The 27,050-nt window shown below is 38.1% G+C and overlaps 1 protein-coding gene across 2 annotated transcripts in view; it reads left to right on the top strand.

Moving 5' to 3' along the window:
• Positions 1–27,050, top strand: part of AP2B1 (adaptor related protein complex 2 subunit beta 1) — a 119,797-nt gene that overhangs the window by 34,059 nt on the left and 58,688 nt on the right. For both annotated transcript variants that reach the window (XM_045773673.2, XM_045773672.2), the window contains exons 6-13: positions 654–844; positions 2,896–3,117; positions 3,607–3,727; positions 3,857–3,952; positions 10,163–10,278; positions 12,964–13,129; positions 14,289–14,387; positions 21,893–22,152. In XM_045773673.2, coding sequence (XP_045629629.1) covers positions 654–844; positions 2,896–3,117; positions 3,607–3,727; positions 3,857–3,952; positions 10,163–10,278; positions 12,964–13,129; positions 14,289–14,387; positions 21,893–22,152 — 1,271 coding nt within the window. The remainder of the gene's footprint in view (positions 1–653; positions 845–2,895; positions 3,118–3,606; positions 3,728–3,856; positions 3,953–10,162; positions 10,279–12,963; positions 13,130–14,288; positions 14,388–21,892; positions 22,153–27,050) is intronic.

Here is a 27,050-nt window from a genome sequence, read left to right as displayed (position 1 = left end):
TAATGTGAAAAACTCTTGATGAGTTAGGGTAATAGTACCACCTAAAATTTGCCTAAGGCTTTATAGAAAGCATTTATACATGTGTAATCTGATTTGATCCTTAAACTAAAACTGATCTGTGAGGTAGATTAAATTGTCCCCAGTTTTCAGATGAGGAACATCTCCCAGCATGTCATTCAGTAGTGAACTAAGGTTTCAAGCTCACATTTTCTTACTGTGAGACTCACGACATGATTGACAGTATCACCCCCCCCATACATGTATACCCATACAGCTCTAAAATTTTTCGTCCTTTGCCTGCCTAATGTACATGTTTAAACTTCTTTGATCTTTAAACTGTTCATGTATTTTTATTCTAATGATAGGGTTGAATACTATTAAAATTATTAATGTTTTAATAATAAGTTATGTGTGACTATCTGCTAATAAATGAATTGTTTTGATTCTGGGTGCCTGACCACAAGAAAACTATATATGCCATCATTGGTGGTTTAATACATGTTTTGAAAGCAGTTCATGTTTCTAGCTGACTAGGTAAAATGTTCAGGAATGATTAGGAGTTGAGATCTGTGAAGTGATCCGGAGAAGATTAAGTATTTGTTTATCATCGTACTGTTCTTGGTAAATCAAGGTCATGTCTGTTTCTTTCCTAGGTGGTGGCTAATGCTGTAGCAGCATTATCTGAAATCAGTGAATCTCACCCAAACAGCAACCTACTCGATCTGAACCCACAGAACATTAACAAGCTGCTGACAGCCCTGAATGAGTGCACTGAATGGGGCCAGATTTTCATCTTGGACTGCCTGTCTAATTACAACCCTAAAGATGACCGGGAGGCTCAGAGGTCAGTTGTGTTTCCCTGGATAGCATCTGGGAGACTTGCCTGTTTGAATAAGTTCTACTGTCTGTATTAGAATAGGGTTTCTTATGTTGGCAAAAATCAGTGGCTTGTGGGGTAGATACTGCTATCTCTGTGGTATTTTCTCACTGGATTTAGGAACATATTTAGGTGGTGGAGTGAACCAGGCAAAAATAGCTCTTCTTAAAAGATGTGTATTTTTCATTTCTTGTTTGAATATTGCAGTTACCTTCTGCTAAAATCTCCCTCATCATGGTCCCACATCTCTCATATAGCAGTTTCTGGCCATTTGGCACACAAGGTTTTTGAGTGTCTCACTGTAGAGACAAACTTTTCATTCTATTAGATGCATAGTAAGTGGCCTGATACTAGTTACCGAGTTGAACTATGTCTATAATTCAGTAGTAGAGAAAATGTATTGAAGCCTGCAAGACATATGGTGTCTTTCATTAGATACAGAAATCACGTCAGTCTGAATTTGGAAAAGATTTTGGAAGGTGCACCTGGGTTGTTCTGCTCAGCCCTTTACCAAGTTCACTGTTAGAAATTTTCTTTGACCATCACAAATTGACTATTAAATTTCATATATGCCTACACACATTTTAGTTTACAGAGTTGAAATTACCACCAATTTTTATTGAGTGTTCTGTATATATAGGCACTGTACTAGGTAAAGTACTTCGGAAGAAATGTTGGTTCTTCATTAAAGTTGACATATTTTAATTATGGTAGATAAGAACCTTCCTAGCCTGGCTGAAGCTCAAGCTGCCATAACGTAAGTTCTCTTCACTTGTCTGGGAAATTGTTCCTCAGGACCTTAACTAAAGCTCTCCTCGATTATTTCTTTCCATTATCAAAAGTACGAGTATCTTTAAAAAAAAAATTACAAGTATCTTATGGAAGGAACTTTATATAGAATTTGATTTTTTGTTGGTCCTCGACATCTCACACTTAATTGTGCATTCACTTAGCAAATGTTTATTGAGTCTATGCTGCATGCCAGGCATTGTTCTGGGCCCTGAGGATACTGTCAACAGAATTGTAGCCCTCACGGAACACTTATTCTGAGGGATGGGGCAGAAGTATATATAATACAATGTATAATATGTCAGAGGATGATAAGCACTAACGGGAAAGATAAAGTAGAGAGGAGCTCTAAGAAATACTGGACGTTTGGGGATGAGGAATTGTTTTTTGTAAAAGGGTAGTCAGGGAAGGCCTTGCTGAGAAGATGGCATTTGTATGAAGACCTGAGGGAGGTCAGAGCGTCAGCCAGTTAGATACTGGAGGAAGGGAGAGAAACCCCCTTACTTATCATAAATCCTTAACTGAATACAATCACCCAGACTCTCATGTTGCCCAAGAGCTATCAAAATCAGGTTAATTTCTGAAGAACCCTCAACAGATAATTACATACTCAAGATTTAGGGAGGCCTTTAAGTGTAGGTGGCAGGGGCTAGGAGAACAGAGGAAGGGTTTGGGAGAATATTGCAGTGGTGGTCTGTTACTTAAAAACCCTTTTGGAGATTTTCTTATTATCGTGAAGGCAAGGAGTGGTGTTGTTTTCCTGCTCAACTCACCTCCTGCATCTTATGAAACCTTCAGTCACCTTTATATCTCTCACTATGAAGTAACTCTCAGAACTTAATTTGACATCCTATAGGTTGAGGAGAAATAGGTTGTGAGGCAAGGAGCCCTTACGTAATATGGGGAGATGGAGAAGACTGTAAAACACGAGGGTAAATGGTGTGTGCCTCAGGTATTTTTGGGTATTGCCTAGTTTCCTTCCAGTTTGAGCATCCCTTATTGCTGATTTCCTGAATCTTCTGATGTCCCTGCTCTGTCTGTAGTTTGCTGGGAATGAAGCTTTTGCAAGTGCAGGATCCCAGTTTTGTTTCCACATGGAGCTTTGACTTTCCTAACCGTTTCTCTAGTTTCTTGATAGTTGATCCGTGGGACTCTGACACAGTACGCTGTGGGCTCTGGATTGAGCAAAGAAATAATTCAGGTTGTTAATTTTCCTTTTCTGCCCTCAGCATCTGTGAGCGTGTAACTCCCCGGCTATCTCATGCCAACTCAGCAGTGGTGCTTTCAGCGGTAAAAGTCCTAATGAAGTTTCTAGAGTTGTTACCCAAGGACTCTGACTACTACAATATGCTGCTGAAGAAGTTGGCCCCTCCGCTTGTCACTTTGCTGTCTGGGGAGCCAGAGGTGCAGTACGTCGCCCTGAGGAATATCAATCTAATTGTCCAGAAAAGGTTGGGAAACAATGAATTGGTGATTAAAGTGCTTATTATTTTGAATTAAGCTTAACAATATCAGTATTACAGAGGCCAGTGTGAATATGTAGAAAGGAAAATGTTGTATGGCAGAGCAGCTTGCCCAGCATCGGGAGGCTAACAGTTGCTTTTGGAATGTTCCTGCGATAAACACTTGGTGTTGTTCTACAGCTTTGTTTGTTTCCTGATGGGCCTCCTAGTAATGTACCAGCTAGTGCCAGCTTTTATGGCTTAGGCCATAGTTTAGAGCCAGATTGTTGTTCTTCCAGCAGTTCTTAGCAATATGTACCCTAGCCCTTAAAAATTGTCTGCCGGGTGGGAATCTGGTTAGAGGGGTAGAAAGGAAATTTGTGAGGTTTGGTGGATGGGGTGGAGTGGCTGGAGCACAGATTAGATATTCACACAGACTTTGAAGGCTATATCAGTACATGTCTCGCCTTCCTTATCATGTGTTTCTGTGTACCACAGGCCTGAAATCTTGAAGCAGGAAATCAAAGTCTTCTTTGTGAAGTACAATGATCCCATCTATGTGAAACTAGAGAAATTGGACATCATGATTCGTTTAGCATCCCAAGCCAACATTGCTCAGGTCAGACTTAAAGCAGATTCAAGTTTATAAATCACTTAGATCTTCAGGTCTGGCTTTCAGAAGCAGCTAGGCCATGAAATCGCTGTTTGAGAATCTTTAATGATTGTGTACCTTCTGGATTTGTAACAGGTTCTGGCGGAATTAAAGGAATATGCCACAGAAGTGGATGTGGACTTTGTTCGCAAGGCTGTGAGGGCCATTGGACGGTGTGCCATCAAAGTGGAGGCAAGTGCCTGATGGTAGTTGTGGTTACATTATGGGATTCAGAGTGTTGTCTTCACTCCTTTTTTTAAAAATGCGTTTTTTTTAATTTATTAAAATAATAAAGCACATAGTTAAAATTCCTAGAGGGAATCATTTTTAACTCCTTCTAGTTTCAGTTACTTTGCTGCTTCCATATTTCTAAATAATATGGTATTTATTGATTTAACCAATTGTAGATATTATCTTTTTAACTTTGTGCTGTGACTTAAGTAACAGTTTATGTACGCCACCATTCCTACTTGATATTCTCCGATAGTTAGGTCATGAGGTTTTTTCTTCCTATGTTGATTATCTTTGTAAATTTAGATAATGTGCCTTAATTTATTGTTCTGTCAACTAAAGCCTTGCAAAACTTTCTATGCATATTATGACCAAATATGTAGAGCCAGTAGAATACAAATGATTATATTTTCTTTCTTACAGAGTCTTTTGTTTTTTCTGGAGTTTCTATAATGGCCTTTCTTTTTTTTTTCTTGCATTGTGTATCTTCATAACATCTCTTTCTTCCAGCTTTTCAAGCATAGTATCGAACCTGTAAACCTTTTGTCTTGGACCCTTTTGTCTTCCGGTCCTCTGTCCTCTCACTTGCTGCAGTCTGGTTTATTGCTTGTTTGGCCTCTGCACAGCCATCATTCCATGGAGCCTATCCTCATAGCTCTTTCTTGTTAGTGGTACTTCTCACACAGCATTCCTTTTTGTGTGATTGAGATAGCTTCTTGAGTCTTTGGGGATATGAATTACAGTGTTTTGTGTCTGCAGTTTAAATTTAATTATCTGGAGTATCGTGTGCTGACTCTTGCATGTCTATATATAATTTTTTAATTGAGGCATATAGCACACATATAATAAATTGCAACCCATTTGTATTTAAGAATGAGATAACAGAAAAGTCGATCAGGACTTCTGTGAGCATAGGCAGGGCTGCTGACTAACAGGTTTCTGCTTTAGGGCAGGGAGTTGATCTTTACTTCGATGTCCTCTGAAAGAGCCTCTCTGTGAGCAGACTGATTTTTTAGCTTGGTTGCAGCCTTCCAGTAGGTGTTATGGGCTACAACTTAAACTTCCCTGCTCCATCAGTCTCCAGTCCTCCATTTGTTCATTACTCAGAAATGTATTGGAATTTGCTATGATGTTGTGGATTCAGAGCTCCATATGTGTTCTTGCTACTTGACTGCAGTTCTGCTTAGAGTCAGAGGATTGGACCATATGATTTCTCAAGGATACTAAAATAATTTGGACAGTCTGTCCAGTACTCCATGGGAACAGAAGGAAACAGATGCTGTGTCAGAGAAGCATCTATGAAAGCCAAGTTCCTGATTGGCCTTCCTTGTTTTTATTTGAGACAGGGCTGCTTCATGGAGTTACCATTGATAAATAATTCAGCAGCCTAGTTGTTGGAGCTAGATGTTAATTCATCCTGGTTTCTCCTCCTGGTTGTCATAGCTTAGTTGCTTCAGGTATTTAATACACTTTGTTGCTTCATTGAGAAATGGGGATATCTGATTATTGGATCTTAATATATTACATCTTTTTTTAATCACCACTCTTTACATTCTTATCTTTTCTTTCTTTTTCTTTTCTTATTCCTTTTCTTACCCACTTAATTTTCAGAGAAATTTTGGTAGCATAAAGAGTAATTTTCTGCTATTCATTGCCAGGTTGTCATTGTCTTACTGAGTCCTTTGGCAAAGCTCTAAAGAGTCCTGTAAAATTGTATCATTCTGAAGTTAAAAGAGTTGCCAGATTGTCATTGTCTTACTGACTTCTTTGGCAAAGCTCTAAAGAGTCCTATAAAATTGTATCATTCTGAAGTTAAAAGAGATTTTCTATCCCTGGAATTACTAGAGAGCATTCTCCATCTGGATTCCTAGAGGCTGTTAATGCCATGTATTGTGACTAATGGAAAAATAGTCCATAATCTTCTGGAAGGGTTAAAGTTCTGATGGCTTTCACTTTTTCCTTTGACTCGGGGTGCCGTGGTGGGAATATTAGAGTGTGTGAGAGATGAACTTTGTTTGGAAGTGAGTGAGATCAGCCTTCAAGGCTCCGGCCTTCTAGTTACTAGTGCTCTCTTAGGTTGCCTGCATTTGCTGGACGCTTTTCCTAGACCTGCTTCAGTCATGAAGGCTATCAGTTGGAAAGAGTTGCCTGGCCCAAACACAATCAGTGGGGCAGGAGAGGTGATGATTCCTGTTTCTAATTAAGCATTCGTGGGAAAGGAGAAGATTGTAGGAGATTTTCTGGGTAACCTCTAAACCAAGCTGCTGCATTCTTTCAGGGCATCTTATCCTTTTTACGACAGATGAGAAAAAAATGAATTTTAATTTCATGCTTAGCTGTGAGAGCAGGGCTTGTTGGAAAGTTTATGTGTCTTAAGAGTTTGAGTTGTATTTTTATCATAACTGAAAATATAGGTGTTTCTATGTTGCTATAAGTATCCTGAGGTGAAAAAAATATATAATTTAATTTTGTTCCAGTTGGCTAGGTTAAAGATTAAGCAGTAAGCTGCTCAGTCCATATATAGCACTGGAAAGGTTATCCCATAGTATTGTTTTTTCAGTAACTTTTGCCTATTTGTTTTTTGTCTGGTTTTTTTTTTTTGTAGATTTTACTCCCCCTTACCCTCAGCTTTATTGAGGTATGATTGACAAAACTGTATATATTTACAGTGTATACCTATTTCTTTAAGGAGGAGATAAACCCCTGGTCCTTCTTAGTCTTCCAAATAAAATCAAATGATTTTATTTCTTTAAGAGGGATTAAGGCAGTAAGTTCTTACTTCCTAGTCTTCTGCTCTCTGGTGTTTACTATTTCTAATTTTTATAAGTCAAGATAAGGTACTGCTATGTGTCTCATCCCTTTATGTATGTATGTATTTTTTAAATTGTGTTCAGTTAGCCACCATATTCATCCTTTAATTTAAAAATAAAGACGGTGGGGCGCCTGGGTGGCGCAGTCGTTAAGCATCTGCCTTCAGCTCAGGGCATGATCCCAGTGTTCTGGGATCGAGCCCCATATCAGGCTTCTCTGCTGGGAGCCTGCTTCTTCCTCTCCAACTCCCCTGCTTGTGTTCCCTCTCTTGCTGGCTGTCTCTCTCTGTCAAATAAATAAATAAAATCTTAAAAAAAAAAAAAAAAAGATGGTATTTTTCCTGTTAGGAAAGCCATATGTATTTACTAAATAAAATTGGAAAATAACACAAATTAAACAAAAATGGAACACTCTGTTTTCTCCTACCTATTCCATCCTCCCAGAGATGATGTAGCCGTGATTTTCAGTCTTCATCTGTGTAGTCCGTCATACACAGCTGTACTTCTTACAAAAATGAGATCATCCTAAAAATGCTATTTATTTCTGTAGTCTGCCTTTTTCATTGAATTATACATGGACATTTTCCATGTTAGTTAATATTTGACATAATTTTTAGTGGATTATAGACATAATGTTTGATGGCTTCATAATTTATTTAACCTTCCTCTTATTGTAGGACCTTAAAGTTCCTGCTCTTTTTCCAAATAATGGTATAAAGTGGACTTTGTAGCCAAATCTTTGATCTCTAGCGAAGGCGAGCATTTTTTCATTTGTTAGCCATTTGGAATTGCTTGTTCACTTCCTGTGCACCTTTTTCCAATGGGCTTTTCCACATCGATTTAAAAAAAAAATCCTTTATAATTAAAGATATTAACCCCTCATTTTGTTAGCAGTTGTTTTCCCAATTTGTTTTCCTTTTGATTTCATTTGCTGTTTTGATGCACAGAAGTTTGCATTTTCTGATGTGGTGAGTTGTTTTCTCTGTAGCTCTTTAGTGGCACATCTAGAAGATTGTGCTTCACTCAGACTAAAACTCATCATTATTGTCTACTTCTATGGCAGAGGTTCTGTTTTTTTACGTTTAAAGATATTTTTAATAATTAAAACAATTAGAATTTTGGTGAAAAATATGAGGGTGAGGATCAAACACTAGAACAAATCATACTTTCCTCACTGTTAAAAATGTTATCTCATACTAAATTTTATAAGTGTGTATATATTTCTCTGTTTCTGGACTTTTTTGTCTGAACAGTGATTGGATGTTTACTCTTGCCTCTCTGCCATACTGCTGTAATAATGGTAGGCTTTTTTTTTGCTTTAATAAAAAAGCAGTATGGTTGAGATGACAAATTGCTCGAATATTACTGTCCCAGACTTAAATATTTTTCAAATATTGATGCATCGTGGGAAATGGCCTTTTGTCTTTATTATAATAATGATAGGAAGGGCTCACTAAATGTGAGCTTTATATCAAGCCCTGTGTTAACCACTGTATCTGTATTATTTAATTTATGATAATTTAAATCTTACATAACCTATATCCTGTATACTTTATAATTTATCACAATTTATATATTTAAAATTTTCCAATTATTTTGCTGTTGCAGTGACTGCACAGGAACTACTAGCTAAAAATGAATAAAATAGAATCCAGAAATGGAAAAAATACATAAAAGATGGCAGAATCATTCTGTGGTGCAACAGAGTCATCATGAATAACCTCAAGATGCAATTTTATTTTGCATTTTAGCTTGGAGTGGTTTAACTTAGTACCTTTAAAAGGTTTTATTACCAAGGTTGTCAGGCATACACTAAAGTTGATAATGAGCTCTCATGTACACATCACCCATTTTGAACAAAATATCAACATGTTGCTGCTTTTATCTTTTTCCTCCTAGCGGAGTGCTGTTGGATTTTAATGCAGATCCCAGATAGGATCTTACTAGAGTAGTCCAGTGTGTGTATCTAATAGAGAACATCCTGAAAAAAATACATTGTCACAATACCATTACTGTACCCAACAATTAACAATAATTCTTAATCTCATTGAAGACCCGGTCCATGTTCAATTTTCCCTAATTGTGTCTCAGGGTCTTTTTATAGGGGGCTTGTTCAAATAAAAATCTAAAGAAGATCCACACGTTGCATTTGGTTACTGTCTCTTAAGTCTTTAGTTACTTACTTTTGATGCCATTTATTAAAGGGACTAGGTCATCAGGTTTGTACAATTTTCCAGAGTCTGGATTTGGATGGTTGTATTTTAGTGATACTGTTTTTCTCATTCTGCCATCCCCTTTACATAATTAAATCTAGAGGTTTGGTAATGTTCATGTTCAGTGTTAGGCAGAAATACCTCTTAGCCGATACTGGGTACTTTCTATTGCATCTTATCAGGAGGTAGGTAATGGAGTGACACATCAGAGCACATTATGATATATAATAAATCAGTCCTTGATTTTTAGGATCTCTTGTCTGAAACCCTTCTTCTTTTAAAAACTATGACTTATACAGGGTGCCTGGGTGGCTCAGTTGGTTAAGCAACTGCCTTCAGCTCAGGTCTTGATTCCAGGGTCCTGGGATCGGGCCCCACATCAGGCTCCCTGCACAGTGGGGAACCTGCTTCTCCTTCTCCCTCTGCCACTCCTCCTGCTTGTGCTTTCCTGCTCTTTCTCTATCAAATAAATAAATAAAATCTTTAAAAAAAAAAACAACAACTATGACTTATAGTTTCAGCATATTAGTTTTATCACTTGTAGTCTCCCATAGTCCCTTCATTAATAAAAGATTAATAGATTAAATTTTATAGATGAACTATAAGCTGGGGAAAATTGCAGTTTATCTAAGGCCATAGACTTTCAGTTATATAGTTCAGAAGATGGCAAATTTTCCTTAGAGTTTCTTGAGTCACAGATAACTTTGAAAATATAATGAAAGCCATGGATCCTCTCCCTGGAAAATATACTTGTGTGCACATATGCAATTTGGCAATTTCATTTCAAGAGGTTTAAAGATGCCTTCTGCTGTCTCCACTCATCCATGAACTCTAGGAAAAGACCTACCTTGGTTTATTCTTTCATTCTTCTTTCCTCCTACCTTCACTCATTCTTTCTTCTCATTTCTGTTCTCCATGGCTATCCAAGATGATTAGTTTTGTTTGAATCGACTTATCTGTCAATATATTTTGCAATGAATAAGATTTGGACTATAACTGGAACTTCTGTGTATCTCCGTCAAAAAGCCTAGCCTCTAGTATAGCTTGGTCAATTAAGTGCCTGATCTTTTAGTCTAGTTATTTTTATTTTGAGGTTGCATTATTGGAGAGATCATCTGACTTGTCATTTATTATGTTCTTCTTTGTAGCAATCTGCAGAGCGCTGTGTGAGCACATTGCTTGATCTCATCCAGACCAAAGTAAATTATGTGGTCCAAGAGGCAATTGTTGTCATCAGGGACATCTTTCGCAAGTACCCCAACAAGTATGTCCAAATACTTCTACCTTTTTCCTCAAACCATTTAGGAAATGTTTAAATAAGGCACTTTGAAATTGGCTAGGTGAGAATTATTCTTTGTAATGTAACTGGTCATAATAGGATACTTTGTTAAAAAGCCTGTTAAAATAGGATACTTTATTATGAAAAATAATTTTTAAATTAAAATAATTAAAGGGCGCCTGGGTGGCTCAGATAGTTGAGTGTCTGCCTTTGGCTCAGGTCATGATCTCCAGATCCTGAGACCGAGTCCCACATCAAGGTTCCTGGCTGGCGCAGCGGGGAGCCTGCTTCTCCCTTTCCCTCTCCCTCTGCCCCTGCTTGTGTGCTCTCTCTCTCTCAAATGAATAAATAAAATCTTAAAAAAAAATAATTAAAAACATAAAAGAGTGTTATAAATGTTAAAAAAAAAAAGTAGAAGGTGGTTAGTACAGGGATCAAAACCTGATTTTTCATCCCGCTTTAGTACATAGAGAGGAATAGAAGCTGAATGACAGTCAACTGGCATATATTGAAGTTGACCAGATTCTTTTTTTTTTTTTTTTAAGATTTTATTTATTTATTTATTTATTTATTTATTTATTTATTTATTTGACAGAGAGAGACAGCCAGAGAGAGGGAACACAAGCAGGGGGAGTGGGAGAGGAAGAAGCAGGCTCCCAGCGGAGGAGCTGATGTGGGGCTCAATCCCATAACGCCGGGATCATGCCCTGAGCCGAAGGCAGACGCTTAACGACTGAGCCACCCAGGCGCCCCAAAGTTGACCAGATTCTTTGTCAGTGATGTTGCTATTAAAGAGAAAGCCCATATATTACAGATTGTCCAGCCATATTTCAGTTTATGCCTGTTCCCAGGCGTAATTAATAGTTGTGCTTCTTTTCACTCTCAGAAATAAACGTTTCAGTTTGAATGATAAATTAATAGCCACATGATTGTAAAAGCCAGGAAGGTGACAGTTTGTTTACTTTGCATGTTACCTACTACTTTGTAGAAAATTATAGAACATGTAATGAATTATCAGAATCTCTGTCCCTTTCTGCAGTATTATAACTATTCCCATGAAAGTATGCAGAATCTACAGTTTCAGTCCACAGATTTTTCACATTGAACCCTCTTAGTTTATGAAGCAAAAATGCCTGATTAGGTTTGATTTTGAAGGCAAGTGATTAAAGGATCTGAAAGGGTGAAATAAAAGCAGGTCTTGTAAGCATCCTAAACCTCATTTTGCCTTATAATCATAGAGATGTGTTGTGCTGAAGATTCTGATTAGTCTTTAAAGATAGTGTTAAATGATGCAACTTGCAGTAAGTTAGCTTAGTGGTGCACTCAGAATTGGCAGAAATACTTTATTTAGCAAGTTTGTGGTTTATTAAGCATTATATATATATTTTTTAATTTTAGAAGTGGTATTTTGGGGAAAAGGACCATGTGCTTTTGTCACTCTCCCAGAAAAGAGGAGAGTTGGGTTTCTAAGTTTAGAAAGATTAAGGGTGGAGATGTATATTTCATTGTGATTAGCAGAGAAATGTCTCCATTTCTGGTTTCTATTAACAAAGGTTTATGATAGTTTAATTTTAAGAAAGTACTATCAGGAACCTGGTTTAATCAGTGGAAGTAGGGCAAACAAACGTACTATTCGGTTGTCTACATGTTAATTTATTATACATTGTCATTTTTTAAAAGATTGATTTATTTTTGAGAGACCGAGCCAGTGAGGGGGGAGAACAGAGGGAGAAAAAAACTTAGACTCTTCTGAGCACGGAGCCCAATGTGGGATTCGATCCCATGGCCCCAAGATCACAACCTGAGCTGAAACCGGGAGTCAGACAATCAGCCAACCGTGCCATCCAGGCGCCCCTACATTGTCGTTTTTATGTTTAAAACTAATTAGCCAAGGAGATGGATTCAGCATGATAAAAGTGAGAGCTCTATAGACCTGTACAAATAAAAATAAGTACTTGCATTTTTTGTTTCTTTGGAGAAACAAGTCATTAGTGTGGGTGCCTTGGGAGGAAGGAACATAATGATCTCTGTAAAAAGCAGAGTTAGTGGAGTAGTGGACAAAATTACTGTTTCTAGTCTGGATGCTGTTGTTGTCTAACTCTGTTTTCCTAAAAGTAAAGTGGAATTTCTGTTCCTCTACCATGAAGACAAAATGCAATAATACATAGGAAAATTCTCTGATCCAGTTATTGGAAAGATTGTTAGAAGTATAAGTTAGTGGTATTATCGTATACCACAGGTTAATTTTTCCTTGTGAAAAGACTATCTGGGGCGCCTGGGTGGCTCAGTCGGTTAAGCATCTGCCTTCAGCTCAGGTCATGATCTCAGGGTCCTGGAATCAGGTCCCACATGGGGCTCCCTGCTCATCAGGGAGTCTGCTTCTCCCTCTGCCCCTCCCTCCCATGCTCTCTCTCTCTATCTCTCAAATAAACAAAATCTTTGAAAACAAAAAAAGAAAAAGAAAAGAATACCTGATGAGCTTTTATAGCAGCTTATGGTCCAGTATGAAAACATAATTGAAGGGAAATTTAAGACATAATCTTCTGGCTTAAAACCTGTGCATTCTCTTGACCAAAAACCTTTATAGTGGTGGTTTTGTTTTTAGCCTTCATTGTTAAATACAATTCTCAATAGTGCCCAGTGTAACCATAGTTCATTTTGTTAAATCAGGTATGAAAGTATCATTGCCACTCTGTGTGAGAACTTAGACTCGCTGGATGAACCAGATGCTCGAGCAGCTATGATTTGGATTGTGGGAGAATATGCTGAGAGAATTGACAATGCAGATGAGTTATTAGAGAGCTTCCTGGAGGGTTTTCATGATGAAAGCACCCAGGTAAATTCTCATTTGTGTCCTGTGTCTGATCTTTTGGGGAATATTTCAGGGAAAGTAAAGGTTAAGCACTTTCCAGTGTGTGTGTATGTCTGTGTGTGTGTGTGTGTGTGTGTGTGTGTGTGAGAGAGAGAGAGAGAGAGAGAGAGAGAGAGAGAGAATTTACATATATAGTATGTTCATTTTCTCCCCAAAGGGGTCATCTTTTCATTTGTGCTGATTTCTGGTGGGACAAATCTTCTTTAGACCAGTGGTTCTCAAACTTTAATGAACCTAGAGAGTTTGTTAAAACACAGGTTGCTGGGCCCCATCCTTAGTGTTTCTGACTCGTTGGGTCTGAGATGGGCTTAAGCATTTTCATTTCTTACTGGGTTCCGGGTGCTGCTGCTGCTAGTGGTCCAGAACCACACTTTAACAACTACTGGCTGAAGCAGTAGTTACCACTTCTTAATTTTCTCTCACCAGAAGATGACCTATTCCTGTTCCTAATGGTTGTGGCTCAATACAGCAGGGGTTCTCTCCTGGGGCTGGGGTGAGGGCTGGCATGTGCCGTTTGGAAAGATTCTCTGTGGGTGGTTGGACTTTCTCCCATCTTCTGTCTCTCCTCTGCTGAAATGGAGAGACCTGACCTCGGAGCTACAGGCCCAGAGAAGCAGATAAATTATAAAACCCTTTTCCCCTGGCATTTGCACTCACTGCACGGTGAAGGTCATGTACGTAATTTGCCATAGTAACTTTGGGCCTTTACAAGGAGCCCATACAAGCCTGTGGCTTTCTGTATGGTTCAGCAGCCCACTCTTAATTAGCTGTGATCTGGTGCGATTTTACTATTTCCTGGCTCTTACTCTAGTATGACAGATAATTCCCTAATTCTCCCTAAGTTGTATCTTTTGGCGGAAGTAAATAATAAAGGATTTAATAAATAATGAAGCAATTTTTGATGCCAAAAATGCAGTTTAGGGATAAGAGGCCATTGAGTTAATTGATGAATACCTTTGACCTGCTATTTTTGATAATGGCTGAGTTTTAGCCTTTCTCTCTTAATCAAAATCAGAAAGCCCCCATAGTAATTCATAGATGGATAAGCACTACTTTGGAAATGGTGGTAGGGAATCATGTAAATGCCTTTCACTTTATCTGTTAAATCATGTCACGGCCTTAGGTGCAGCTCACTCTGCTTACTGCCATCGTGAAGCTGTTTCTCAAGAAACCATCAGAAACACAGGAGCTGGTACAGCAAGTCTTGAGTTTGGCAACACAGGTATGAAATCTAGAAAAAGCGTGGGTTTGATTTGTCTGGTTTTATATTTAGGAAATTAGGAAACTTTCTAAGAAGATTCATTTGAAGAGGTTTTAATTGGAAAGGGTGCAGTCTAGATCCTGTTAAAATGTAAAAACAGTGTCTTTTATACCACTGAATTACAGCTGGTTCTATGGATTTTAAGTGAATTGACTGCAGTTTTTATGATAGTTCATGAAAATTGAACTTAGGTTTTTTTTTTACTGTCAATGAAGGACCTACTACTATGTGAAAATGACATTGAGTCTCACAATACTGGGTGACTCACTTGAATCTCGCTCCTTTTGGGGGACTTAATTTTAGCTTCAAATGAAAGTACCATATAATGCTGGTATATGTCTTGACAAAGGTCTCAGGTATTGTTCTACCTTCTCGAGTTGATTGCCTATCTCTTTAAATAATTTTAAAGTGCTTATGCTGCCTTTTTAATTATTGGATATTTTTGGTCCTCCCTAGGATAAGTTCTGATTTCAGGAATGTGGCAGCCAGCCATAGAGATCAGGTCACAGTTTTAGATGCACAGAGATCAAAATAATTATTTTATCTAGTGTAACTAGAGTAGTTACTTATGTTCTTAATTGAGTTTACGAACAGGCTGGCTGTAACAGGCTGTCGGAAGTTCAGGTCTGTGTCTACATATGAATCTGATTCAGATACTCAGTTCACCATTTTTCTTATTCATATCTTTATAGTGGTATTTTATCAAAATTTAAAATCCTTTCACAGTGCTTTGCCTAGTTCTAACCTGTCATCTTTCCTATTACTAATTTTACATCTTTCAAAATTTATTTGTAAGAGTTCTTTGGAGTTTTTTTTTTTTTTTTTTTTCTTAAACTTCCCTTTTAAATATCTTCCTTTGTCTGAAGCAAAGCAGTTTCTGTAACCGTCAAGGCAGTGGTTATTTAATAGCACCTGTGTTGAAGTGAGCATTCTAGACTTCCTCATGTAGACCCTTGATCACTCGTTTGGATCTCTGATAAGATGGATTTAAAACAAGTTTCTGAGAGAGTCTGGGCCTTGCTCTCTGCTCATCTCTAGATAGGGATAGTCTTATAATCAAGCAAGTGTATTTGGTAGGTTCCCCTTGTATTCCCAAGTTCTCAACCCTATCTCCATCTCCTATTTAAGCCTTATGGGTCTGTATTTAAAAGGCATCATAAGAGAGCTGTATTTTGGATTCTTGTCAGAGTTCAAACTCAGTCTTACCTCCTGGTATTTTTCAAAACTTTCCTTAAGGGGCGCCTGGGTGGCACAGCGGTTAAGCGCCTGCCTTCGGCTCAGGGCGTGGTCCCGGCGTTATGGGATCGAGCCCCACATCAGGCTCTTCCGCTATGAGCCTGCTTCTTCCTCTCCCACTCCCCCTGCTTGTGTTCCCTCTCTCGCTGGCTGTCTCTATCTCTGTCGAATAAATAAATAAAATCTTTAAAAAAAAAAAAAAAAAACTTTCCTTAGATAAAGTGTTTAGGGAGGATTGCCTAAAGAATACAAGGACTCTCTATTCTTACATATAATTGAAATTCAGCACTGAATCAAGCCAGATTATTACAGGGCTGGGTATCTAGACTGCATTGTTTCTGACCCCTAATAGAATTTCATTTACGAAATTACATGGATACCATCATCTTGTAGCAAGGGTTGTCATGAGAAACTGTCCTCTTTGGGTCTGTTGTCAAAGTTATTTGTTATTCCATAATATGTCTTTTTCCTTATGAGGTCCCATTAGACAAATTCCTAACCAGTTTTGAATTCTCCTAAACCATTGGTATGTAGTTAACTGCCCATCTCAGTGGCTTACCCGACTAGGTGTCTCGAGCGTATCAGTTGGAAACCTTAGAATCAAATTTAAGGATCTCCTGTCAAAAACGTGTGGGTCATTGTGGTATGCATTTTTCTGTTTTTTAGTTTGAGTCAGACTCTCTAGCCTTGGATGCCTTTTTGTAAGCTTTGCTAAGTCCTTTTCTAGGACAGGGCAGGGTATAAGTAAACCATCAGATATTCCTGATTCTAGACTTCTTGTACAAGGGCTAGTATAGAATCTTTAATAATAACCATTTGTATTGTGCTTACTATGTACCAGGCATTCTAGTAAGCACTTCACATGTTAACTTAATCTCAATAAGGGTTGCTACTGTTGTATTATTCCTATTTTTTTAAAGATTTTATTTATTCATTTGAGACAGAGCGATACAGAGAGAGACCATGAGCAGGGGGAGAGACAGAGGGAGAGGGAGAAGTAGACTCCCTGCTGAGCTGGGAGCCCAACATTTGGCTCGATCCTAGGAGCCTGGGATCACAACCTGAGCTGAAGGCAGACACTTAACCATCTGAGCCACCCAGGCACCCCGGTATTATTCCTATTTTATACATGAGGAAACTGGGACGTAGGCCCAGTTAGTATGGGGCAGAGCTAGGACTCAAACCCAGGAAGCCTGGCTTCAGTGTCTTTGCCCTTATCTACTGTGCTGTGCTGCTTCTCTAGTCTGAAGGGCGGGGATGACTTGGAGACTACACATTCTCTGCTTTCCCTGCTTGAAGCGCTATTGTGCATAAGCCATACGTATAAGTGAACTTAGTAGTTTTAAGATCATTGTAGATGATTATTTCATACTTGGCTATAAATAATTATTAAGCAGTTTCCCTAGCCCTGCCTTTTCAGTCCAGTTAATGAGATCTGAGGAGTTAGCATAAAAGAACAAGCACATTTATATATTGGGCATATATGTGTAATTATTATTGTACATATATATATATATATAGTAATATAAATTTCCACTGGAAGTTTTTTCTCTTTTTTTCCCCCTCAAATTCGTGAAATAAGAATCTAATACTTTTTTTTTTTCTGATGCAAAAGGTGGTTTTATTAAAGCACAGGAACAAGACTTGTGGGCAGGAAGAGCTGCTGAACCTAATACTTTTGGCTGGTAGCAATTTAAATTGAGGGCAGTGTGATCTGCTAAGTTGTGTTAATTTGAATTGGGTGATGGGGTTCTGTTTCTGCCACATCCCTGGTTCAGGACATGACTGAGCAGATTTCTTTTTAATACTGCTCCTCTCCCATCTTTACAGTGGAGTTAATTAATACTATTTTTTTACCTGTGCTGAGATTTCAGTAAAGTACATGTGAAATATTTATGCTTCTAATTTTAAATAAAGTGATGGTATAATTAGAAATATTATTAGGGGATAACAAAATGAACCCTTGAATCCAAAGCTTTGTTTTAAAGATTTGTCTTCTTTGTTTTGGTAGTTAGAGAGGAATTAGTTAAGAATATACACAGAGGTGTCCAGACTTTAATAATTAACCCTGTGTAGAATATGAAAGAAAAATTAAGATGAAGACTTCTCTGGGAACTAGAAACCACCATCCTCAAGATCACCTGTGCTGCTTGTTGGAAGTATAAATTCCTGGGCCTGCTCCTGACATAATGAATGAAATCTATGCTGTGGCCCTGGAATCTGCCACAGAGTGGCTTTCCTGGTGTGTTATAATGTTGGTGCACTGTCCAGCTTAAGAATTACTGTTTTAGAGCTTGCCTGATAAGAATTGTTTTGGAAGCTCTCAGATTTTTAGAAATGTACTATTTTTCCAGATCCTGGCAAGGAACTGTGTGGGGCTAGCAGAAAAGCAGATCCAAAACCATGGGCCAGATTTCTTGTGGCCTACAGATGAATAGTGAGGTAGTGAAGGCCAGCTTGCAATAGGCCTAACAGATCAGCCCTCAGAACAGCAGTGTTCAAACAGTGGAGATTCTTTCCTGCTCTTAACTTTAGGTCTTGGAAAATTTGTAGTCATTTCTTACAGGACTATATTTTTAAATTCTGTGTCTATTAAGATTTACAGTGTGTATACCCTTTATTATTTGTTTATTTTTTGAGAGAGAGCATGTGGTAGAAGGGGGGCAGAGGGAAAGGGAGAGAGAATCGCAAGCAGGCTCCATGCCCAGAGCCCAACATGAGACTCAATCTCACAATCCTGAGGTCATGACCTAAACCAAAATCAAGGGTCAGATTGAACTGGGGCGCCTGGGGGCTCAGTCTGTCAAGCGTCTGCCTTCAGCTGAGGTCATGATCTCGGGATCCTGGGATTGAGCCCGTCATCGGGGTATCTGCCTCTCCCTTTGCCTCTCCCTCCACCCCCCACTTGGGCTCGCTCCCTCTCCCAAATAAATAAATAAAATCTCCCCCCCCCTTTTTTTTAAGATTTTATTTATTTATTTGACAGTGAGAGACAGCGAGAGAGGGAACACAAGCAAGGGGAGTATGAGAGGGAGAAGCAGGCTTCCCACTGAGCAGGGAGCACGATGCGAAGCTCGATCCCAGGACCGTGGGATCATGACCTGAGCCGAAGGCAGACGTTTAATGGCTGAGCCACCCAGGAGCCCCCAAATAAATAAAGTCTTTAAAAAAGAAAAAATAGAGTCAGACTTAACTGACTGAGCCACCTAGGCACCCTCAGTGTGTATACCCTTTAATCCGGTGATTCTGTATGCAGCATTTTGCCCTATTGCAGTGTTTTGAATTTGTGGAGGGGACTAAAACTTTTTTTTATAGATGTACATAATTTTGTAAATCCCCACAGGAATTATTTTTTGCCATTTGGTTAAGTGTATGCATAATAGAAGAAATACATAATTTGAAGTAAAAAATATTTTAATCAGTATTATTAAATTGTATTACAAAGTTTAATACTTCAACAATATTACTAATTTGTAAAGGCAGAAGACCGAATTTTCCCAGTCAAGGGATGTGCAATGTGCATTTTAATTATATAATAAAAAGCATAATTAGTCTACAAATTTCAAATGGTGTGCAGGGGATTGAATATATAAATTAAGATTTAACTTTTGATTTATGTATCAACAAAAGCTGGGGTGGGGGGATTGCTTTCCTGACCTGTTATTTTGAGAAACTCATATTCTACTCTCTTAAAAAATCAATTTATTTATGTTTTATGATGTTTAAACTTTGTTTCCAAATGAAAATCTAAGTGAGGAAGTTTCAGGCTGCTATTTATAAACAAATTACCCAACCCCTCAAAAACAAAACAAAATCATGTAAATTGGATACTATCACTGTTTCCTTTTTTTAACCTTGGCATTTCAAATACTACAAACATTTTGATATGGTATGTAATGCATATATAGATATAGATATAGATATAGATATAGATATAGATATATCTATATCTATATCTATATATCTATATATCTATATCTATATATGCACTTCTGTTCCAGTGATGCAACCTATGTATATGATAAAGATGATCTTAAGTTATGTATACCATTTTGATACTCTGTTAACTAACTTTCCGTATCTTGGTGTTCTTTATGCTTTTTTGTTTTTAACCAGTAATCCACTGTGGATGCAAATTAAATGATATACAGCTGAGCAAAACCATTTAAAACTATGCATTGGGTTCACTGCTAGTATTAAGCTGAATGCTAAGTGCCTTACGTGGCTAGATCATGAACCAGTTCATCTGCCTACTTAGAAACTCACATGGAAGCCCTCAGATTGGCCCAGTTTTGAAGAAAATATTTTTGTATGTGTGTTTTAAATACAGATAACTGGAACAGGGACTTACTGTTGTGGCAATGGAACAGCGTGGGCATACGTGCCACCATGTCCACATACTCTGAGAGGTAGATACCAGGATACTTACTTCCACTCTGTAATGATCACATGAATGAATGGCAGGAAGAAGGGAGAAAGAGGCAGGAATCTAAATATCCCTTGATAGGGCATTAGTCAGTAATGATGCAGTGCTGTATATACAGGGGAAATTTGCAGGTGTGTATGCTAATGTGAAAAACACCTTGCAGCGCAGTATATATAAAGTGAAACTGGTTTTGTATAAAATGAGTATATGTACACTTAGGAGCTTTCTGGAAGGATACATACCACACTGGAGAGTTAAAGTGGGGAAGGGTTGGATATTTGGGAAGACTTAAAATTTTTATTTATTTTTATTTTTAATTTATTTTTAAAAATATTTTATTTATTTATTAAACAGAGTGGGAGAGAGAGCAAGAGCAGGGGGAGGGGCAGAGGGAGAGGGAGAAGCAGGTTCCCTGCTGAGCAGAGAGCCTGACATGGGACTTGATCCCAGGACCCGGGGATTGTGACCTGAGCCAAAGGCAGATGCTTAACTGACTGAACCACTCAGACATAACCTATTTTAAATTTTTTTTTTAATTTTTTTTAAGATTTTAATTTTAAGTAATCTCTATACCCACTGTGGAGCTTGAACTCATGACTCCCAAGAACAAAAGTTGTTAACTCTACCAACTGAGCCAGCCAGGTTCCTCAGAGACTTGTTTTTATATTACAAACTTCTAATTGTGATGTGGCATTGATAAATTTTTTTTTCCAGCCATGAGTATGTATAAAATTATTTTAAAACTACCACAGGAAAGACAGAATAAAATGTCACCCCTTTGCCAGGGGCGCTTGGGTGGCTCAGTTGGTTAAGTGTCTGACTTCAGCTTGGGTCATGATCTCAGGGTCCTGGGATTGAGCCCCGTGTCCGGCTCCCCACTCAATGGGGAGTCTGCTTGTTCCCCTCCCTCTGTCCCTCCTCCTGCTTGTGCTCTCTCTCAAATAATAAAATCTTTAACAACGACAAAAAAAGTTTCTCTCCCTCTCCTTCTGTCCCCGCTCCGCCCCAAAATGTCACCCCTTTGGAAAGCACTTAGTTCCATGTACTCTTTGACAGTTTTTATTAGTTTAGGTAATAGTACCTCTCATACTGTATTGTTACAATTAGTACTCTGGGCTTATTCAGTTAGACACTATGTGTTGTTACCCTTTATTTCCAAGGCCTAGCCAGTGTCTCCATAGGAGATACTTAATAAATATTTGAATGAAGAAGGAAGGTATGGGTGAAATATTTGGAAGGTGTATTTCATGAATTATCCCGCTAATATTTATAGCAGTTTAAAAACATTATTTTTATGTTCCAAGGCCATCTCAAGAAGTTAATTTTTACCAGATTAAACTTCTATTTTCCGTTTCCCAACTTTTCTTGAATTTCAGTCTTAGGACTAACCCATCTCAATTTATATTTAAATTCGTTGAAACATTGGAAATTATAGAATTATGACTGTTAAAACTATGTTGAGTTTAAATATGTTTTTTAAAAAAAAGATTTTATTTATTTGAGAGAGAGAGCTCGAACAGGTGAGCTGGGGTGGGGGAGGGGTGGCAAAGGGAGAGGGAGAAGCAGGCTTCCCAGCTGAGCAGAGAGCCCATTGCGGGGCTGGATCCCAGGACCCCGGGATCATGACTTAAACTGAAGGCAGACGCTTTAACCAACTGAGCCACCCAGGAACCTGAGTTTAAATATCTTAACAGCCAACTCTTTATAGATCACTATAGCATCTTCTTGATAATAAATCAAGCAGGTTGGGTTTCTGTATGGAGAAAAGTTCCATTTAAACCTTCTTGCCCTTGCCTTTCATTAGGATTCTGATAATCCTGACCTTCGAGACCGGGGCTATATTTATTGGCGCCTTCTCTCAACGGACCCTGTCACAGCCAAAGAAGTGGTCTTGTCTGAGAAGCCACTGATCTCCGAGGAGACAGATCTTATTGAGCCAACTCTGCTGGATGAGCTTATCTGCCACATTGGATCTCTGGCTTCAGTGTACCATAAGCCTCCCAATGCTTTTGTGGAAGGAAGTCATGGAATCCATCGTAAACACTTGCCAATACATCATGGCAGGTAAGCAGATGAACTAGGTTTTGAGTGAGAAGTAACTCTAGGCAGTTGGTCTTCCTCATGCTTTTATAGTCTAGAAAAGAACTTACTGTGCATTTTGCAAACCTGCTATACTGTCCTGGGGGCTCCATCTGAATACCAGTGGCCACAAACATAATAGGTAAAAGGCCCCTCTGTGTTCTAATCTGGGAGGAGGTAAGATAATGGCTTCAGAAAATGGAAAAGACCTAAACTGATAAAGTTTGAGAGTTGCTTAAGTCTGCAGATGAGGCTAGAAATCTTGTCAGGGCTGGAAATTTGGAAGAAAGCCTATATGTACCTTTAGCTTTTTTTTTTTTTTTTTTTAAAGATTTTATTTATTTATTAGAGAGCATGAGTGGCAGGGGGAGGGGAGTGGCAGCAAAGGGAGAAGCAGACTCCTTGCTGAGCAGGGAGCCCACTGTGGAGCTGGATCCCAGGACCCTGAGACCGTGACCTGAGCCAAAGGTAGCAGCTTAACCAACTAAGCCACCCAGGCGCCCCTACCTTTAGTCTAACTTTGGCTGAAGCTTATGGATAAAGTTAGCAGATACTCCTTTTGTGCTATAAAGCTGAAAATGAAATAATATTTGCAGGATTTTTTTTATAAAAGCAGCCTAGATTCCTTCCTTCTACTGGCTTTGGGCTTTGTTCTTTTTCTAGCTCCTTAAGGTGTAAGGTTAGGTTTGAGATTTTTCTTGCTTCTTGAGGTGAGCCTGTATTGCTCCTACCTTCCTTCTTAGAATAGCTTTTGCTGCATCTCAAATATTTTGGACAGTTATATTTTCATTTTCATTTGTCTGCATGTATGTTTTGGTTTCCTCTTTGATTTCTTGGCTGACCCATTCATTGTTTAGGAGCGTGTTGTTCAGCCTCCATGTGTTGATGTTCTTCTCACAGAATTTTCCTTGTGGTTGATTTCTAGTTTCATACCATTGTGGTCAGAAAAGATGCATGATATGATTTCAGCCTTTTTTAATTTATAAGACTTGTTTTGTGACCTAAAACGTGATTTATTTTGGAGAATGTTCCATGTGCACTTGGAATACACACAAAAATATGTATTCCGTTGTTTTGGGATGAAATGTTCTGACTATATCTGTTAAAAAGCATCTGGTCCTATGTGTCATTCAAAGCCACTGCTTCCTTGTTGGTTTTCTGTGTGGATGATATATCCACTGATGTAAGTAGGATGTTGTCCCCTGCTGTTACTGAACTACTGTCATTTTCTTCCTTAATGTCTGTTAATAGTTGCTTTATGTATTTAGGTGCTTCTATGTTGGGTGCATAAGTACTTATAATTGTTATATTCTCTTGTTGTTTCCTTCGTTAGGTGGTGTCCTTTGTCTCTTGCTACAGTCTTTGTTTTAAAGTCTATTTTGTCCAGTATAAATATTACTACCCCATCTTTCTTTTTGCTTCCATTTGCATGGTAAATGTGTTTCCGTCCCTTCATTTTCAGTCTGCATGTGTCTTTAGGTCTCAAGTGAGTCTCTGGTGGGCAACATATAGGTGGCTCTTGCTTTTTTATCCATTCAGTCACCCTGTGTTTTGTGGTTAGAGCATTTAGACAGTTGGGATGCAGCAGTGCTGTTCCAAGAGGGAAAATTACAGCAGTACCTTCCTGAGCAACTCAGGAAGCAAGTAAAATCCCAACCTAATCTTACACCTAAAGGAACTAGAAAAAGAACAAAGCACAAAGCTGGTAGAAGGAAGGAAATAGTAAAGATCAGAGCAGAAATAAATGAAATAGAGACCAAAAAAATAATAGAACAGATTAAGGAGGCCAGGAGCTGGTTCTTTGAAAAGATCAATAAAATTGCTAAACCTTTAGTCAGACTCATCAAAAAAAGAAAGAGAAAGGACATATTTAAGCAGGAAAGGACAACATCCAAGCCAATGTTTACTGATATTCGTTAACCTTCACTTGAGTTGACTCTTTGATTTTAGGGCAGGTGCTGTGATCTTCATCCAAAGGAAGTGTGGCTTCATGAGGATTAGGCTTCATGTCGCGTTTCTCCTGTAGGCAAGCATATTTAACCTTCTAGATGTGGCATTTGACTTCTAAGTACATCATCTCCCAGTCTGTTAAGTTTGGGTAATAAATAGTGATTTTCTTTTTAACCTGCCTGTGTAACCATATTTATATGCCATTTAGATTACTTGTCTCCTGATGAGTTTTGACTCTCAGAGGGGGGAAGTGAAACAAATCAACAAATAAAAATAACCCTTTCTAGAACACAAGAAAAGGACCAGTATTTAAACTATAAAAAGAAACAATTTCTTTTTCTTTTTTTTTTTTTTTTAGATTTTTTTATTTATTTATTTGACAGAGATAGAGACAGCCAGCGAGAGAGGGAACACAAGCAGGGGGAGTGGGAGAGGAAGAAGCAGGCTCACAGCAGAGGAGCCTGATGTGGGGCTCAATCCCACAATGCCGGGATCACGCCCTGAGCCGAAGGCAGACGCTTAACCGCTGTGCCACCCAGGCGCCCCAAGAAACAATTTCTTACATGAGGTCTTTATCTGATTAATAGTCTTTTTAATTTGTTACCTTCACAGTCCCTTATGTGGTTCCTTTTTAGATCATCTTCTTTTTTTTTTTTTTTTTTGGCCCATTTGTGCTTGTATTGTCTTTTTAAGGGAAACACAAATGCATAAAAATCCATTTTGAAATAAATAGGGATGATACATTGCTGCAAATGGCTTATCCATAATAGCACTGACATTACTTCGCTCTCTTCTGCAGCATTAAGAAGTGATATGCCTCTGACATGAAATACAGCTACACTGTAAAACCTTATTCTGCCTCTTCTAGAGAGCTGAAAATGCTTACTTAACTGAATCTTTTAAAATCACTTGGGAAAGGGAAAAGTGCTTTTTATTTGGCTATTGCTTACTAAAACTTGTCAGCTGCTCTGGGGCTAGGTGAGATGGTAAGTAGTTGTCTACTTTAGAAAAACCTCACCTTTTAAAAATACTGCTTTGGTGACAATTATGCAGTTATTTCCCAGGAGTTTACAATGGGAAACATTTTTACGTTAATTTTCTAGTGTTGTCGTTTAGAAAGAATGCGTAACGATTTACCGTGTTCTTGTGGAAATCACAGGATCATTTACTTCTTTTCATCTAACTCACTTTATCTTCTCATGGAAAGAAAATATGTGCATTGTTACCTATTCTGCTTTCTATTTAGAGGTACTGATAAACAATATAACAGAACACTTCTTAAACAGCACATGTCATAAGGTGATAGAATTTCATGTACAGAGAATATCCTTTATAGAGATTTCATATATTTCTTGGCAGGCGTATATGAAATTGCTTCCCCCTTTTGACTTCTTTATTAATTTTTGGCTATATTTGCCCCTCTTCCTTCAATCTAGATACTTCTCATCTTGGCTTCCTTGACACTTTTTGCTCCTAAGTCACCTTTCTTAGGTTGTTCTTCTGTCTTTAATCTTTGCTGTCCTGTGTTCATTCTCTTTTCTGATCATTAATCCTGATTGTGTTGCAAGGCTCATTCTGAAGCTTCTCTTTCTGTGCTTCTCTTTGTGTTCCTTTCGGGAACTGATCTACTAAACACAGCCACTGACCTCTTAAAAGGCTTTACATTTTATACCATGTTTTCATTTCATCTTGTCTAAAATAGATCCCTGTGTTTTAGTGACATTGTTATCATTTTATTGATGAGGAATCTTTGTCTCAGAAAAGTTGTCGCTTGCCCAAGATCACACAGCCGGTGATTTTTGGAGCCAACACTTGATCTTTGTCTTCTTACTCTAGACCACCTCCTCTCACCGCCACACCTGTGGTGCTCTGCTGATTTCACCTGAGATGTGTGTTTGAATTTCTTCGCAATTTACTTCTCCAACCCTCACTGCGAGTCCCTTGTCCTTAGCTAGCTGTTGGACTTCTTCACTTGTTTTTCATATTTGAAATTTAGCATTTGGAAACAGCATTCATTTTTCCCATCATCCCTTCAGATTCCTCTGTCATTACGAAGACTGGTGTCATCACCAGTCTTTTGCTTCTTAGTTTTTGTTTGTTTATTCTTTGACTTTGATTATTCATTCTTCTCTCTTGTATGTTCAAGAAAATACTGTTAACGGAATTTTTACATTATTTTTTTTTCTTCGTATTATGTAAATCTTAGAAAACATGCAAGTTAGAGTGGGATACAAACTCCCATCCACTCATCACAGCTTCAACAGTTCTCACTATTTTGCCGAGCTTGTTTCATGTATCACCGCCACAATTTTTTATTTTTGAGGGAGGTAGAGTATTTTAAGTCAAATTCCAGACTTCCTGTCATTTCACCTTTACTTGGTATCTCTAATAGGACTTTAAAAAAAAAAAATCACAATAAATTATACAGCCTAAGAAAATTAGAAATAATTATTTAATATTGCATACGCAGTCTTAACTATTTTCAGATTTTCTTAATTGTCATTCTCTGTTCTCTTAAAATTTACTTAAGATTGGTTTTACTTTGTTCTTAAATGTTTGGAAGAATTCACAGTGAAGCCATCTGAGACTGAATTTTCTTTGTAGGATTTTCCTCCCTCCCCCCCATTAAATTGGTATATCATTTATAATAATCTTAATAGTGCACTGACCTTTAGTGTATAGCTCAGTAGATTTTTACATATGTATACAATCATAACCACCACCCTCATCAGATATTTCCAGCACCCTAGAAGATTCTTCATGCCCCTTTGCTGTTAATTCCCACTCTCCAAAGATAACTATTGTTTTAACTTCCATCACTACAGTTTTGCTTATTATTGAAGATGATATAAATCAGTTATATGTCTCAGTTTATTGGTATATAGTATTCCATTGCCTGAATATACTATAGTTTACTTATATCTTCTGTTGAT

This window comes from Ursus americanus, chromosome 23, assembly GCF_024610735.1.
Source record: "Ursus americanus isolate L20-20 chromosome 23, mUrsAme1.1.p, whole genome shotgun sequence".
Classification (NCBI taxonomy): domain Eukaryota; kingdom Metazoa; phylum Chordata; class Mammalia; order Carnivora; family Ursidae; genus Ursus; species Ursus americanus.
The sequence above is the reverse complement of the archived record's forward strand: the minus strand, read 5'-3'. Positions and strand labels throughout refer to the sequence as shown.